This window comes from Centroberyx affinis, unplaced genomic scaffold (assembly GCF_046629955.1).
Source record: "Centroberyx affinis isolate AG114_WGS23_722 - 3 ecotype Tasmania unplaced genomic scaffold, CSIRO-AGI_Caff_v1 ptg004049l_1, whole genome shotgun sequence".
Taxonomy (NCBI): Eukaryota; Metazoa; Chordata; class Actinopteri; order Beryciformes; family Berycidae; genus Centroberyx; species Centroberyx affinis.
In genome coordinates this window covers 596,839-613,326 of record NW_027281845.1, presented here as the reverse complement: position 1 = coordinate 613,326, position 16,488 = coordinate 596,839, and the positions used below count along the sequence as shown (strand labels likewise).

General features: G+C 42.2%; 1 protein-coding gene across 1 annotated transcript in view; it reads left to right on the top strand.

Annotated features, from left to right (window-relative positions):
* The window catches only part of nav1b (neuron navigator 1b), a 56,027-nt gene that overhangs the window by 33,451 nt on the left and 6,088 nt on the right, over positions 1–16,488 (top strand). The window contains exons 8-28 of the mRNA XM_071542268.1: positions 89–848; positions 1,192–1,608; positions 2,159–2,200; positions 2,307–2,467; positions 3,087–3,260; positions 3,721–3,773; positions 4,594–4,617; positions 5,336–5,413; positions 6,671–6,682; positions 8,094–8,177; positions 8,738–8,849; positions 9,043–9,164; positions 9,783–9,791; positions 10,924–11,102; positions 11,418–11,574; positions 12,269–12,467; positions 12,917–13,014; positions 13,127–13,222; positions 13,848–14,016; positions 15,895–16,130; positions 16,252–16,406. Of these exons, the coding sequence (XP_071398369.1) occupies positions 89–848; positions 1,192–1,608; positions 2,159–2,200; positions 2,307–2,467; positions 3,087–3,260; positions 3,721–3,773; positions 4,594–4,617; positions 5,336–5,413; positions 6,671–6,682; positions 8,094–8,177; positions 8,738–8,849; positions 9,043–9,164; positions 9,783–9,791; positions 10,924–11,102; positions 11,418–11,574; positions 12,269–12,467; positions 12,917–13,014; positions 13,127–13,222; positions 13,848–14,016; positions 15,895–16,130; positions 16,252–16,406 (3,337 nt within the window). The remainder of the gene's footprint in view (positions 1–88; positions 849–1,191; positions 1,609–2,158; positions 2,201–2,306; positions 2,468–3,086; positions 3,261–3,720; positions 3,774–4,593; positions 4,618–5,335; positions 5,414–6,670; positions 6,683–8,093; positions 8,178–8,737; positions 8,850–9,042; positions 9,165–9,782; positions 9,792–10,923; positions 11,103–11,417; positions 11,575–12,268; positions 12,468–12,916; positions 13,015–13,126; positions 13,223–13,847; positions 14,017–15,894; positions 16,131–16,251; positions 16,407–16,488) is intronic.

Below are 16,488 nucleotides of genomic sequence, written 5' to 3'. Positions count from 1 at the left end.
TCATTTACTCAAATACTATTAATTGTGATTGAAATGACATAAATGTTGTTGTCCGAGTACACCATGTGTTTTTTTTTTGTTTTTACAGCACCGAAAAGTGAGAAGCCATTGGACAAATCCAAGATGTCCATCAAAACCGCTGGTCTACAGCGGTCTCGTTCTGATGCTGGAAGGGATCATCATGGAGAACACCGCAAGCCCCCATCAGGTTTAGTTAAGCCCACTGCTGGAGCCTCCTTTGGCTACAAGAGACCACCCACAGCCACTGGTACTGCTACTGTTATGACAGCAGGGGGCACCACCATCTCCAGTGGCTCTGCCACGGTGGGTAAAACCCCCAAATCATCTGGCATCCCTGTGAAGCCTGTGGGGGGAGGAATACCTTCAGGTCGCAAGAACAGCTTTGATGCCAGTAGTGAGCAAGGCTTCCTGGGCCCTAGTGCCCGTAACAGCATTCAGTACCGCAGCCTGCCTCGGCCAGCCAAATCGAGCACGCTCAGCGTGATTGGTCGCCCTGCATCTCGACCTGTCAGCAGTACCATTGATCCCAGTCTGCTGAGCTTGAAACCTGTAACCATGGCCTCCACAAGCCCCAGGATGAAAGAGCCTAGTAGTTGTAGCAGTAAGATGGCTAATCGAACCAGCACAGGCCCAGTCAATCAGACGGACAGAGAGAAGGAGAAGGAGAGAGCCAAGGCCAAAGCTGTAGTTGCTGACATGGACTGTGGCTCTCTGAAAGGAGATGAGAGTCATTCTGAGTCCGCAGGAGAATCTGCTGTGAAGCTGCATGGCCTGAGACGAACCAGTAGCAGCAAATACCCAGAGCTATCATCACCCACCACACCAAGGTTTCTCTCATTTAAATGTTGTCAAAATCAACAGAAAAAAACAATGAAATGAAAAGTACACAACAAGCACATGCATGTCTCTTGCCAACATTAGTGTCTGGGTAATGAGTTTCAAATTAGACCTAAACTACTTATATAATTAACACCTTTCTAAGAATGTTGTGTTCAGCTATTTACCCAAACTCAACAGCAACAAAAAAGTAACTTATTTTAGATACTGTGTTTTGCACTAATTTATTATTCATGATTCTGTGAGTTGCTCTGAACAGCATGTCTCAGCCAAGGGCTCACCCTTGTTTCTGTACCTCATTTTGACATCCCGTTTCTCATGTCTAATTCATAGGATGCTGAATACTAAGTCTCTGGGGCGTCCGCCCAGCTTGGCTCACTTGGACAAGGTCAACTCCAACAGCCTTGACTCCTGTGTGACCATCCAGGACCTCCCGCCCAAAGTCCCCCCGTACTCCAAGCTGCAGGACCTGGCTGGGTCCCGCACCGCCCCGCGCCTCACCCCCAGCCCGGCCCCTGTCCTTCACATCGATTCCCCTGGGTCATACACCAATGAGAGCCTGAGCCTGAGCGGGTCGCCCCTGCTGTACCCCAAGCTGTCCGGCATGCACCGCAGCATGGAGTCCCTGCCCCTCCAGATGAGCGTGCCTTCCAGCGGGAGGTTTGTCAGGACAGAGATCCACGACAAGGAGGAGAGGGGCACGGGAACCTGGGGCGCAGGGAGCAGGACATCCCTCAACCTCCCAGATAGGTTGGTCTCATTTTAAGAATAATCCAATACACACAAAGCCCACAATACTATTTATTGTGCCAAAAAATATCCCCTACAAAATGTGTTTCCCTGGTGGTGTGTCTTCCACCACTTCCATGGTGGTGTCGTTTTGTCCTCAGAAACGATCACGGGGGAATTGTACTTAATAAATGACAAGTAGACGAATGTATAGCTAGACAACTTCCCTGTAGACTCAATGGACACTTTTGGTTTGAGATAATAAGATCACACACAAGCATGATCTCTGTTCATTACAAGGCAACTAGATAAGCTACTTTTGGTAAGCTACTTTCTAATGTTTTTATAATGTTTTTGCCATTTGAAAAGCCAGCAATAGGAAAACAACCCACAAAAAGTAGTTGAAATGATTTTGTTATTTTCTCTGAAATCGAGGCGAAGACACACCACAAAGGGAAAAGATATTTTTAAGGAACAAAGTTTGGCACAATACATATTTTTAAAAACAATTATTGTGTCATGTTTGATTCTTTATTCTATATCCATGATGTTTTTCTTCTCTTCCTAACAGCCTGCAAACAGACAGGAACACCTTGCCGAAGAAAGGCTTAGAGTATGTTGACACTTTGCCATTGTTACCTTATGTAGGCTATTTGAAGTCTTACGCTGTAATGTATCTTCATTGTTTGAAGTTAATTATTGCCTCTCCTCTGTCTCAGGCGCTATGGCTCTAGCCTGTCAGAGAGTGATGGAGGCAAACAGGGGAGGCGCCACTCCCACACCATAGTGAGCATGACGGAGAGCGATAGCCCCCCTCAGCTGCCTTCTCCCACCCGCGTGCTCCACCCCTCCTCTGGCAAGGCTCCTCTCACCAACGTGGGTGAGTCTGCTCTATCCATTTGACTGCCAAGTTCTAAATACATTCCCTGTATGAGCTTTGAAACTAATGAGACTTAAAATCTTTGATAAGCCACCCAGTATATCGCTGATAATTGAGGACGGGCATATTGAGCTCATACCGAGACACCTCACAGCCATGAGAGTGAAGGGGAATGTCCAATTTACTTTCTGCACTTAAGAAATACCATGCTGACACAATTAGTCAGTAATAGATCCAATCATATCTTGAGTGACAGAGGGATATCAAGTTGTCATGGTGTCAGATTTGACTGAATATGACTATCCCATATGTACACTCACTTAGCCTTGGCTACAAATCTAAAATATTCTGGAGATAGAGGCAGTGTGGGGTCAAGTGAGGATATATTTATCACTTAGACTGTTGTGGAACCTTAGTGTCCTCTTACACTGAGTCATCAGAATAAGGTGCCATACCTAGATGTGTGATTGCGGGTGTGTGGGTGTGGGTGTGTGTGTGTGTGTGTGTGTGTGTGTGTGTGTGTTTTTGCATGTGTGCGTGCATATTCCTCTACAGTACTGTATCCTAATATTTTATCTGTACCAGTCACTTTCCTTACCAAACCGTTCTGTCCTCACAGTTGCCCCAATTTCCAGTGGCACCCCCAGGATAACGCGCTCCAACAGCATAGGTCCCCCCAACGACTCAGCCTATGATCTCTATGGGTCCTCCCCCCTGGGCAGCAGTGTGTCCCTGGCTGACCGGCCCAAAAGCATGATGCGCTCTGGGTCTTTCCGTGAACCCGGGGATGATGGTGAGCTTGCTCAGCAAAGCCCCTGCGGGGGAGTCACCCAACGTGGCCTGAGATGAAACAAAGCTATCTGCTTATACTGCACGCAATCTGTCAAGCTAAATGTCAGAGAGGCTTGTTTTTGTGAATAGGGAAGTGGGGAAGAGTCTGTGTGCCTCCATTTTAGATTAGAAGTGAGTTATATTAGGACTTAATGAGCTGACCCAGTTTTCTCAGTTTTGAGGCATTTCATTGTCTTGTTGTCAGCAGTAATGTATGATGGTACATCGTTGTCACCTTTTTCATCTTTACTTCATATACACAATACTGTAGTTATGAGCTGATGACATAGTATGGCAGAGATTGCTGGCAAAGATAAAAGTTTCATCAAGAGCATTTTTAAAGTACTAAATTTTATGGTGACTTTTAATATTAAGTCAATTTGTTTTCACAATCCCCTCTTTCTCCATCGTTCCTTTTTCAGTGCATGGCTCTGTGCTCTCTTTGGCATCCAATGCTTCATCAAACTATTCCTCGGTGAGTAGACATTTCATGTAACACTTGAAGAGGATTTGTCATTTCTGTTGTTGTTACTGTTGCTGGAGTTAGGTGCTTTGAGCCCTCGGGGGATGCGGCTTTCTCCAAAGTTCATTTCTGATTTAAATTGCTCTGTATTTTCCTGGTTGTGCCTTCAAGCAAAGTGATCGTTTAAAATAGCTTTAAAGAGGAAAATACATGAATGTTGCAGAGAAGAATAATTTTAGAATTCTCTTGTTGCCAGTGCTGCGCTTTCGCTGCGCCAATTCAGGGAAATTGCCTGAATCATTTTGATTGATGGTCACTTGTCATCTTCATGGCAGCTGAGACACTGCAAGAAAACCCCAAAAAATCCAGTCTCCGTGCTTTGGCCATAACAGTGTTTTGGGGCTTTGGTTTTTGATCATAACAGTACTGTTTCACATGACGATAAAACTTCTTTATCCTCTTAATTTATTGCCCTGTTTGTTTTGCTATTGTTGTTTTTAGAGTGGTTTTGTATGCAGGAGAAGCTTACATGTTCAGTATATATTTGTGTTTACTTTTGTTTTAGCAGAATAATTACTTAAAATGACCCCAATCTCTCCTGAATTCAGTCTTTCAAACCTTTTATGACCTTGTATCGAGTGCAAGGCCTATTACAAACTGCCATTGGATTAGTACTCAATACACAAGCTTATGTTTCACCTCTTGCATCTCCATAAGACTTAAAGGTTGCCTTTTTTTACCCTGTTTAGCTGGTTCTCTTAACTGCCCCTAAAGTTAATGCTCTACCCTATTCCTCTCTATTGTTTATTTGCTTCCACCATGCTTTCTTTAGACAGAGGAGAGGATTCAAGGGGAGGTAAGGCTAACATGCCCCTATTCTTCAATCACCATGTGCCTTTCCTCTACGTCTTCTGTCAGTAATTTCCTATTCAAACAGGTCCATACATCCAATCGTTTTCAGTATTCAACCAAGTCTGTGACCATGGATCTTTATCTTTAGTTCATAACTGGGTTCATTTTCTTTTATCTCTAATATTCTCTGTCCTTTGGTACCATCTGCTTCCATTTAATAAAACCAGGTTTTCACACCTTGTAAAATTCTCGATGCCTGAAAGACATTATGAAAAATTCACTGTTCTCTCCCTGCAATTCTAAACTGTTTATTGTCTCACCAACATGTTTCAGCTACACCCTTGTTGAGGTGGTATGATGGCAATAGTTCAACATTACTTCATATGTTAAACATGTAAGATCTTATCGCTATCATATCATCCTGGTGCACATACAACCAAAACATGCTGGTGAGATGATAGTTTTTATTAATTTGGACAGAATTCAATTTTCCATAATTTCTTTTAAGCTTCGTGGACCAATCATTTTCATATCTTAACGTATATGTTTTCCTTTTGAGAGTTTCCCTAACAAAAACTTCTCAGTTCAGACATATTCCATCACTGCATTATCATGATCAAAACCTGCATTGACATCTTCATAATTATGTCAACATTGGCTTTTTGGCTACAGTGTACTGCATTGTCCATACTGCTTGGGCTTAATTTGCAATCCTTTCACAGCAAATCCGCAAGTTGAGACGAGAGCTGGAGTCCTCCCAGGAAAAGGTTGCCAACCTGACCACCCAGCTCTCTGCCAATGTACGTATGGTAAAGATTGTTTGTCTTTAGTGTCTCTACCTACTGTAGGTCTTTATGGGATTTTATGATTGGAAAACCTCTCCGACCTGCTTTGTTGTGTTTATAACTTCTACATTTTGAAAGTGGGAACAGTTGCTTCTTTGGCCTCACTTATTTAAGCTAATTTGTTAATGCCTCTGTTGGATGCACGACAGATCTTACGACTGGGTGCGAATCCACTGAAAAAGATTAAACAGCCCCTGATCCATTAGTAGTGATTCAGTTTTCACTGCACCACCCACTGGAAAATAGACAACCCTAGCAGCAGGTGTACCAGATATCTACGCTGCCTTCTGGAGAGGGTGAGACGTGGAGGAAATGTGGTGTGAATAGATTTACTACTTTAAAACATTTTCATACCACTGCTAGAATGATCTAAGCATCCGCAATCCTCGCTGACCAAAGAAAACAGGGATCGCAGTAGGCAGCATTGGTGGCTGATTCGTGGTTCTGGCCTCCCTGCACCCAGGGAGTGAGGACAACCAGTCACGGGATATTTAGGACAGATTTATCACCCCATCAACCACAGGGGGTTAGAGCAGCCATGCCATGTTTCCAGTGCTCTCGCTGTTGATCACATCTATCCACTATTGCTCTTCCAGTTCTGCAATGCCCAGATAGATACCCATGTAACCTTAACCCTTAATGGTCTTTTACCTCTTCCGCTCTTCCTGCTTCACCTGAGGAATTGCCTGTCCTTGCTTACTGTAATAATCTCACTCTACAGCTTCTGAATGCTCGATTTTAACAATTTTCAGACAGATGCTGATTGCATGATGTGTTACTTAAGATATTCATTTAGGCTTGAATGCATGGAAAAACTGCTAACACTAACAGAAAAAATTATGTCCTTTACCCTTTGCTACAGTATGTGATGTGGCATACTGTTGCATATTGTTCACTTGAATTTTGTTGCAACCACATATAACCACAGATACTGGTCCAATAGACGACCAATATGAATTACTGTGTGATGTTGCAAATTTTAACCCATCGCCACTGCTAATAATTATCAACTAACTATCAACTAGGTCTGTTAAATATTTTAAGTGATATGTGTAGCTGTGAGAACTTCTGTATATGTTTGTATGAGGAGTGCAATCCCAGGCCTAATGCCCCTGTCCCTCTCTTCTACACTCTTGACTGTATTGACGGCTGGACTCGCTGCTGCCCCCTGCCTGCCGTCCGCTGACCCACACCATTGGATGCTGGGTGTAGCAGCTGGGCCAGGTTTGTTGGACTGTTGCTCCCAGAACCCTCTCTGTCGCTGTTGCATGATTCAAAGTGGGAGTGGCTGTCAGAGATCTTGTTTGGTTTTCTGTGTGGCACAAGCCTGCCCTCAATACTTAGCATGAAGCATGTTGACTGTCCCCATTAGATCCGCAGGAAAAGAATATACTATGCATCCTAATCTTGGAGTTATACCTTATACACAATAGAAAGAATTGCTAAAAGGCAGTCATGTTAGAACAAACTGTGAGTTATAATGAGTTAACAGTGGGCTGTCAGGTGATGTAATGCACCCTTGAGCAGCCATACTGGAGGTCCACAGTGGCTGTCAACAACTGATTGCATTTTATAAACGTACAACTCAACCGTCTCAACAGAATACAGTACAGATGTCTAAATTCAGTGTTTTGGCTGGGAATTGATCGTTTTGCCACAGATAAATCAGATCAATTTTGTGTTTAGGTAATGCTTATTGGCTAGCAAATCATAGTATCTGTTCAGCCATTACTGACTTGTAAACTCCTGAATTTCCCCAAGGGGATCAATAAAGTGCTATCTTATCTGATATTAAACGCATCTTAGCACACTAATGTATCTGGTAGAAGCTAGCGTTAGTAGTGGCTGGTGCAATAGTTGCATGTTAACATGAATATTGGCTGCAGTGCTAAACACAGCCAGAAACCAAATGTGTGTTTGGGTTAACTGAGCTGAATTTGTTCAATTCCATTTGCTTTGAAGTAGAGACAAGGGCTAAAGACAACACAGTTAACTAACCCTAACCCTATGTCACACAACTTCAATTTTCAATTTGAAAACAAACCTCATTTGACTATACATTTTTACTTATAACGTTACTGAATGGATCTACACCCACACCAGAGGAATCTTTTTCAGGTATCTCTCTTTTTCTAGCCCAGTTATTATATATATTTTGTCATTATTTGTCACAGAAATTTCTCCAGTGGACCTCCACGATGGCGCCAGCCGTGGCTGCTAGGAGATTTGTAACAGTACAGTCTGTACAGTAAATCCAACAATTATAACAAAAAAACACTAACAATCCATCGTCAACAACAACAGAGTGAGACATCCTAGCCTAAAGGTCAAACATGCTACATCTGGTTGAAGAGGCTTGTGCAACACTGCCGCACCGCTGTCATCCCTCACAACCATTACCCTAACCCCCTCTTTCATCTTTGACATCTTCCACAGCTGTCCATTACTCCATCCCCTCCCACTTGTCCCAGCAGATGGAGAAAGCCATTTGCTTGATGTGCCATGAGCCTGTGAGACTGCAGACCAAGTCGATGCAGCCAGTGACTCATATCTGTCTGCTCTCTGCTTCCTCTCTCTCCCTCTCTCTCTCTCTCTCTCTCTCTCCCCCTCTCTCTCTCTCTCTGTATTTCTAAAGGCTAATCTGGTAGCAGCATTTGAACAGAGTCTGGCGTTGATGACAGCACGTCTGCAGACCCTGTCCGTCTCCTCAGAACAGAAGGTATCCTATTGTTAATTAATGTTTTACTACCTGTAACATTGTTTCATATTTGGTTTATTTGCCAAGAAATAAAGCTCACAACACGTATGCCCATTTTTTTGTTTTATTTTTGTTTTTCACTTAAAAAAACTATTGAAAGTTCGGTTTAAATATCAACTTAAAGAGTCTAAGTTTTGTAATACTACATACTTGCCAAATATCCTCTTATGAGCAAATACACAAGAAGACGATCGGCTCATACTATACGCACCGTTCAAATGCTTTATCTTGAATCCTGTCAGCAAAATAGAAACTGAGAGGTGACACAGTTGTTCAGGACAGGAAATGTGGGTCAAAGGTTCACATGGTGGGGTGTCCATGTTTTCATCAGCCACTCAACACAACCTGTCAGACTAGTTGAAAGTGTATACAGACATTCCACAGTCCTCAGTTCAGAAGGATCAGGGTTCGGTTATCAGTCTGTAAGCTACTGCAGTTATGTTTTCTCTCCATTAGCAGCAGGGAAGCAGTAACTCCCTCTAAACAGTTTAATGTACACAGATTGGTGTTTCCCTCGACAGGACTCTGAGCTGTGCGAGCTGAAGGAGACCATCAAGGTTCTGAAGGTCAAAAATACAGAGGCCCAGGAAATCATACAGGGGGCGCTCAGTAATCCTGACATGGAACCTAAAGGTACGGGGTCATACTTGTGATCAGGCCCGGTCCTTTTCTCCACAACACAGTAGACAAGTTACAGGAGTAATCAGGTGTAAATGTGATTAGGCCTGATAACAAAACAAAAGACAAGCAAAGATGAAGATGAGGATTTCAAAAACTTTTTTTCCCGCCATATTCAATCCTTTCTTTTTTTTCTCCTTTCCTTCAGAACTGCAGATCAAGCGGCAGAACTCCTCAGAGAGCATCTCCAGCCTCAACAGCATCACCAGCCACTCAAGTATGGGCAGTCTCAAGGAGCAGGAGGCCAAGAAGAAGAAGAAGAAGAGCTGGGTGAGGACAGACAGGCAGGATGTGCAGAGAGATGCTGTCTGGTGTATCAGACCTGTGTCAGACATTTGCAAATGATTCATAGCGTTTGTTTTAATCTACTTGGAGCACCAGATGAGTGGGGTTTACCACATCAGGAGTCTACACTTTATGGCATTCACTATATTGTCCTATGTGGGAAAAACCCACACATATGCTACCCCAGTCAGGTTAAAAAATAATTATTTGCAGATACTGCCTGAGCCAGATCTGTGGGTGCGTCTGTTAGGGGTTTATAATTCAGAGATACCTGTAGCATAAGTTACCAAGTACATTTTGGTAATGAATTTTGATTCTGCTTGTCAGGGTTTTTCACTATCAATCAGTGATTTCTTCAGCAATAAAATTGACAGCTGTCTCTCATACATAACCAGAATTGACTGCTTGTCTAGATTGGCAGTCGACTCTAAAGTCAGTTCTCAGTATGCTGTCTTTATTTGGTCTGAAAAAATAGAGCCCAGTCAATCATTCTCGTTGTTTGTGCTCCTGCATGTGTGTGTGATTCTCTTCCTACCCTGTTCCAAATCTCCTACTAAGTATGACTCTGATCTCTCTCTCATGCTTCCCTGCTATTTATTTTAGGTGTTTGAGGTGAGTGATGTTGTTACAGTATAAAGCGCCTTAAGCCCTAATCCCCATTCCCTCTCTGGCCTGCATCCACTTTATGAGTCATACTTGTGAAACATTTGGAAAAATCTGTGTCTGTCACATAAATCTTACTAAGCTTGATTCACCAACTCCCTATGTACCAATATTTGATTATATTAAATCATGATTATGAAAGCATGATTTGATTTAGTTAGAAAATCTACATGCTATTTTTTTTTTCTGTGGTACAAGAGCCATAAAATTGGTGAATGAAGTATTTTTAGTATTATTTATTTATTCATTTTAAATAACTTTATCTTTCCGTTTCTGGGTCATCTTGACAATCATATGATATGAACCTATTATTTTAATAAGATGCCATCCATGAACATGGTCAATCCCAGGACACACGTATAGCTGTACAAGCAAAAACGTTACATAGAGATTTTGAAGGCTTAGCTGGTTATGGTTTTCAAATTGTGGCATGCTTCCTTCATCTCACATTGCTCCGATCTTTTGACTAGTCATTACCAACAGAGTTTTTAAGCTGCACTCATTTCATTCACACATTTCATTTGTCATTGTTGACTAAACTGATTAAATATTTTCATAATTCCTGCATCCATTTAACCTCCATTTAATTCCACATTACAACAGATTAGCTTTGGATATTCATATCTGCGCAGTTTTGCCTCAGAAAAGAGCAAAAAAACAGAATCAGAGTCCTATTTTTTATTCACATCGCAAATTAGGTGGTTACTTTAAATAAAAATAAATGAATCGCTTTAAAGAAATTGATGACACTGTAAGAGGTACAGGATTGCATGGACTGGATATACAATAACTGCACTTGCAAATAATTCCTAGTATTTGTTTAAACTGTGTAGATCATCAGATGGGTGGGGCTTGCCACGTAGAACGATACAAGAAGTACCAGAAGGTTCACAGGAAATTATTTTTATACTTTTTTATGGTTGACAACTACCTACAGTAGAAAACTCCACTCATGTGATACAAGCAGCTTAACACAAATGCTTTTAAGAATAGTTTGTGAATACTGTTTTACCCAGGCGTAGTCTTCAGATTTAATGCTCACAATGAGCTGATCTCAGTCTCTTATTTCCTTTCTGAACAGTTACGCAGCTCCTTCAACAAGGCCTTTAGTAAGAAGGGCTCCAAGCCATCAGGGTCGTACGCTGACATTGAGGAGATAGCCACCCCAGAATCCTCGGCACCTTCCTCCCCCAAAGTCCACCATGATGGGGATAACCCTCCCTCATCCATGAAGTCCTCTGCCTCTGCATCATCATCTGGGTACGACTGTTCCTGCGAAGGCACAGATGATCAGTTGACCTTACAGTAGGTCACAACAGCAAACAAAGTGCATTATAACATGAACACATCAGATGTCCCTGTGAGAATCAGATCTGCAAAGCTGATATTACTAGAGCTCCATTCATTTGACAATTACCTACTGTAAACACATGCTATCTATGCATGTATCCTAAAATGATTAAGGAATGTCCTATATATTCACTGAATTAGTTATAGTTTAACACTGGAAATCGGTTACTCTTCTCTCATGATGTTGTTATATTTAATGCTCTTATATGAACTGATCGTCCCCAGACTCTGTGAAGAAGGTGAGCCGGGGGAAGAAAAGGTCGTATCAAACCTGCGTTCTGAACTGTGGGAGAAGGAACGGAAATTGACAGACATCCGTCTGGAGGCGCTAACCTCTGCCCATCAGCTGGAGCAGCTGCAGGAGGCCATGTCCAGCATGCAGGTATGTGTGACTTGTTGTCTTCATTGTTTTTACTTCCTAAATTGACAAAAAAACATTATTTGAAAGAAGTTGGTCTGATGCTAGTTAATGTGTGTTGAACCTGAATCTTTGGAACAATTACTTGGGTTTTTATCAGTCTTGGAACAAACTTTTTCTGGGTCTTCCATATACACACTGCAGTCTTTTTCAGAAATGATGGGCAATGCATCTGATATTGCTATCATGCATGATTAACTAATTAATTAAGAAGTTAGCTAGGTGCTCAAGTAGAGTCATGGGGTGGAGGGCTGTGCATGATTGAAGTGAGTGAAAGTACTGTGACTTTAAAAAGCAGTTAACCCCAAAGTACAGTTATAGCACAATGTTATTGCAACTAAGAGAATCACATAACAAAATATTGAATTAATGTGTTGACTATAGTTAGAAAATCCAGTATAGTTAGAAAACCACCAAGCTACTTGCTGGTATGTGAATGTACATTGCACTAACCTAGAGCTGGCTGATGCTTGTGTAACTTCTACCATACTGCCTGGTGTACGAGTGCACACTGTATTTCCCTTACAGTCCTGCATGGCCTAAAGAGTGCATACTGTAACCCATAAGCAAAACATTACACACAAACAAACCAACAAACTAGTCAGCGTCAGTGTGTGATTTATGAATGGTGCAGTAATACCAGTGTTTTTGTCTGTAGAGGACAGTGGAGAACCTGAAGGCTGAGAATGACCAGCTGAAGACAACCGGTCCTTCCCCCTCGTCGTCTCCCGGCCCCTCGAGCTCCGTCTCCCAGTCCTCAGGTCTCACCACCCTGGGGGGCTCATCGCCACGGCAATCGGTAGCCATGCAGATGCCCAAAAGCTACAGTAGGGGGATGAGTGAGGGGACCAACTCAGGTAACTCACCAGTTTTCAAACATAGGACAATACAGTTAATTATTTATAAATAGTATTTGACCCTGGTCTGGTGGACATACTGCACATATTGAAATATGTGTGTTTTATGTTATGTATGGGAAGTCACTGGAATGCACAACTGGAATGCTTTGGAATTCTTTTTCAGCAACGCTTCTGCTTTATTGTGTTAAACAGCATATTTAATTAATTCATAATGCAATAGATTAATGTAGTTATTAATACAGTGTAAATGTGTGTAATGTAGACATGTATGTACTTTACTCAGGTTGTTATTTATTCTATTGTCAGTGTGCTAGAAGAAGTTCTTATATTTAAAAACCAAAAATGCCTATTGCTTGCATCTAATTGCACCTGGTGCCACACATGCCTCATGATTTTTTTTTTGTTTTTCTATCCTCTCTTGCATTCTTATTTATTACCGTCAGCAGAGGTTCTCTCTACAGATTCCCTCAGCTTTTCCTCACAGAGAGATGACCACCGTGTTAGGGTGGTGGTTTGTGTTGCCAATTTGCATGTCTACAAAGACGTAAGTATTTTGCGTGCCATGATTTTCACTATTCCTTCTGCACATTCTTCAGACCTATAAACATGATTGTAAACCTCTTTACCACCTTTTCGCTACTCTTCACCTTCAACAGGAGGTTAAACAACAGGACTTCTTCGTTGGCACTGTTAGGGTGAATGGCAGGATGGATTGGCCCATGCTGGACTCAGCTGTCAGCCAGGCTTTTAAGGTGAGACAGCTTCCACAGACAACCTGGTTGAATGTGACCTGTCCAAGAACTGAATGTACACTTTGCGTCAAGCATGTTCACACTTGTAATTCAGCTGTCACATTAAATTTAGCATGTTCGCACATCAAAGAGTTCAACTGTTATGTGGTGCTGGAAAACAAGTAAATGTAAAAATAGCTTAATAACTTAATTTGAACCTCCGGTCTGAAGAGAATGGGCAGATATAATAAATGAGGTGTCTCTGTTGTGTAAAACGTTCACTGTAAAAGGTTGGCAGAGCGATTAGCAAGGCCACCCGGTTGTTGCCAGTTGGGAATTGCTGGCTCAATTCCCAGTACTGACAGTGCTCAATACCACCAAAGTATTCCTGAGCAAGGGCACCTAACCCCCATATATACAGTATGTGTACTTGCACCAAGGACAGATAGTGGAAGATATTTATCATTAGCTAACAACTGCCCCTTGTATGACATTATTTTTTTTAGCTATTTGTCTTTCTGGTTGTATGTTTGCATTTGTCCTTGTAAAATAATTCATACACATGCACACATAAAATGACATGCAGCCAGTTTTACTCAGTTTCATAACAGACTATCATATTTAATATTCACTTCTTTTATTCCAGGTGTACATAGCCAAGGTCGACCCCACCTCCAGCCTCGGCCTGTCTACTGACTCCATCTACAGCTACAGTATGGGCCACATTAAGAGGGTGCTGGGTGGGGAGGTTCCTGAGAGCCAGCCCTCTCGCTGCATGTCCAGAGGTCCCAGCAGCATCACTGTGGCCCTGAAAGGTCTGTGGAGAAATATAGAACTAACCATAGAGTATATAACCGTACAGTAATTCTAGTTTAAAGATTGACGTCATTCACATCATTGACGTCATAGAAATCATTAAGGTTAATTGATTGATTGATTGATTGAATTTATTATGGGTAAAAAAATAAATAATAAAACATGTTAAAAGACTTAACATATACATTGAACCCAGAGGATGGCACATGAAAGTGTTACACAAAACACTTATTTCCAATGTGGTCCTCGATGGAAGGTTAATTAATTGTTGGAACACAAAGTTGAAGTCAGCATTATCATACATTGTTTTTTTAGAATATAAATTCTGTCATTAGAAAGCATTGATATTGTGCTTACGCACAGATCCCAAAGAAATGAATTGGTACAACCTAAACACAGCAAGCGCTGTTTTTACTTCAGTCAGAGAACTCAGAATTTGGGCTAATGAGGTAGACTTCCTTATTTCAGCACTGGAATGTCTGTTCCCTTTCTACAACAGAGCATGCTATGGTTGGAGACGGTCCAGCTTCCATTTTCAATGCAAGCTCTTAAATTACAAAACCACAAATCTTTTGATTGAACACTGCATCCACACAGAAAAAATATTGCTGGAAGTCTAGTTATTGTGATTCATCAGGGCTCCTCTGTCAGTCAGAGATGCTGCATTGGCTATCATGTACCGTGTTTATCTGAGGTGTTTAATGGTCTGATCCTAGTCTCCACTAAGTGCAAATCCTCATGCCTGTCTGCTTATCAGAGCACTGCATTTGGGCCTGTCTGTCTCTCTGTCTTTGAGACCCAGTGCACTATGGCTGAGGTTGTGTTTTGTCTACATCAGAACTCCAACATGCACGTCTATACTGTGGACTGTCTGGCTGTGCTTTTCCCAGAGCAAAACATAAACTCAGTTGACCTTATTGCAGCATCTGAAATGGACTGAAATTTCACCCTGTTTATCAGTATCTGCGAATCACCAAGCAGGAATTTGTCTTGGTGAAGAAGTTTGGTTTGATACTCGATATTTATGACGCATACATATTTATGACACAACATTTATTTATGTCACATGTAAGAATACTGTTTACGTCTATCATATACTATAAACAATGTACATTTCAAACATATTTAGAACACTGTCTTGCAATTTCATTTGGTTAAATAATGCATACGGCCTTTACTTTTTAACTACTAACACAGACGTATGTGGGCTATCTACAGTATATTCTCAAAACAGCAGCATTTGGTTACAAGGGTAGCGCATATGTAGAGGCCATTAGTGACTCTAAACCAGAGGTACGATCAGTGAGTATGAGGAGAGGGTAGTGCTGGGTTGGTAGGCGACCTCTCACCACCTTTGCACGCAGGAATGCAGGGAGCCAGTGCTGGGAGAGCTGGGAAAGCAGACACAGTGCACACAGGGCCACGGGTAACATGATCTGAGTCCGGGCCCAGCTGGTCGACCAGCCTCAGACACACAGACCCCGTAGATGTGAAGTGGGGACGGGGGTGATGATACATTACACTGCTGCAGGCTGGTGGGCGGTGCACAGACTCCCTACGCTTGATACAAAGCTATTTTGAGAGGAGACTGTTGGAACTCTGAGTTGTTTATGAGGGACATGCGAGGTGATGTAAATATGTTTCCATAACATATTCCAACCCAAGGCCCGCCATGTTTGAAATGTAAATTGTTTGTAGTATATGATAGAGCTAAACAGTATTCTTACATGTGACTTGTCCCATGTGTTCTAATTAATTATCGAGTATCAAATCAAAGTTCTTCAAGACAAATTCCTGCGTAGTGATTAACAGATTTCTGATTTTAACACCATTGTTTACAACACAAAGTCCGATGTCATTCATCCCTCACTTTCCAGGATTGAAGGAGAAGTGTGTGGACAGCCTGGTATTTGAGACCCTCATTCCCAAGCCCATGATGCAACACTACATCAGCCTGCTACTCAAGCATCGCCGTCTCATCCTGTCCGGACCGAGCGGCACGGGGAAGAGCTACCTCACCTCCCGGCTGGCTGAGTACCTGGTGGACCGCAGCGCCCGCGAAGTCACAGATGGCATCGTGGTCACTTTCAACATGCACCGCCAGTCATGCAAGGTGAGGGAGACTGATATCCCATGTGACAGTGGATTTACACTGTGAATCTGTGCAACAGTATGGGCTATTTGGTCATTCATCATCTCACTCTCTGACTCTCTCTCTCTCTGCCTCTCCTCAGGATTTACAGCTCTATCTTTCTAACTTGGCCAATCAAATTGATCGGGAAACCAGTACATCAGAAATACCATTAGTAGTTATCCTGGACGATATTCATGATCCTCTTTCCCTCAGTGAACTTGTCAATGGCGCACTCACCTGCAAATATCACAAATGGTAAACTCCACACACAATCACCTAAATCTAAAATGTCATCCTTCCAAATGGTTGGGAGGGTATTTATGTGATTGTTTAATAT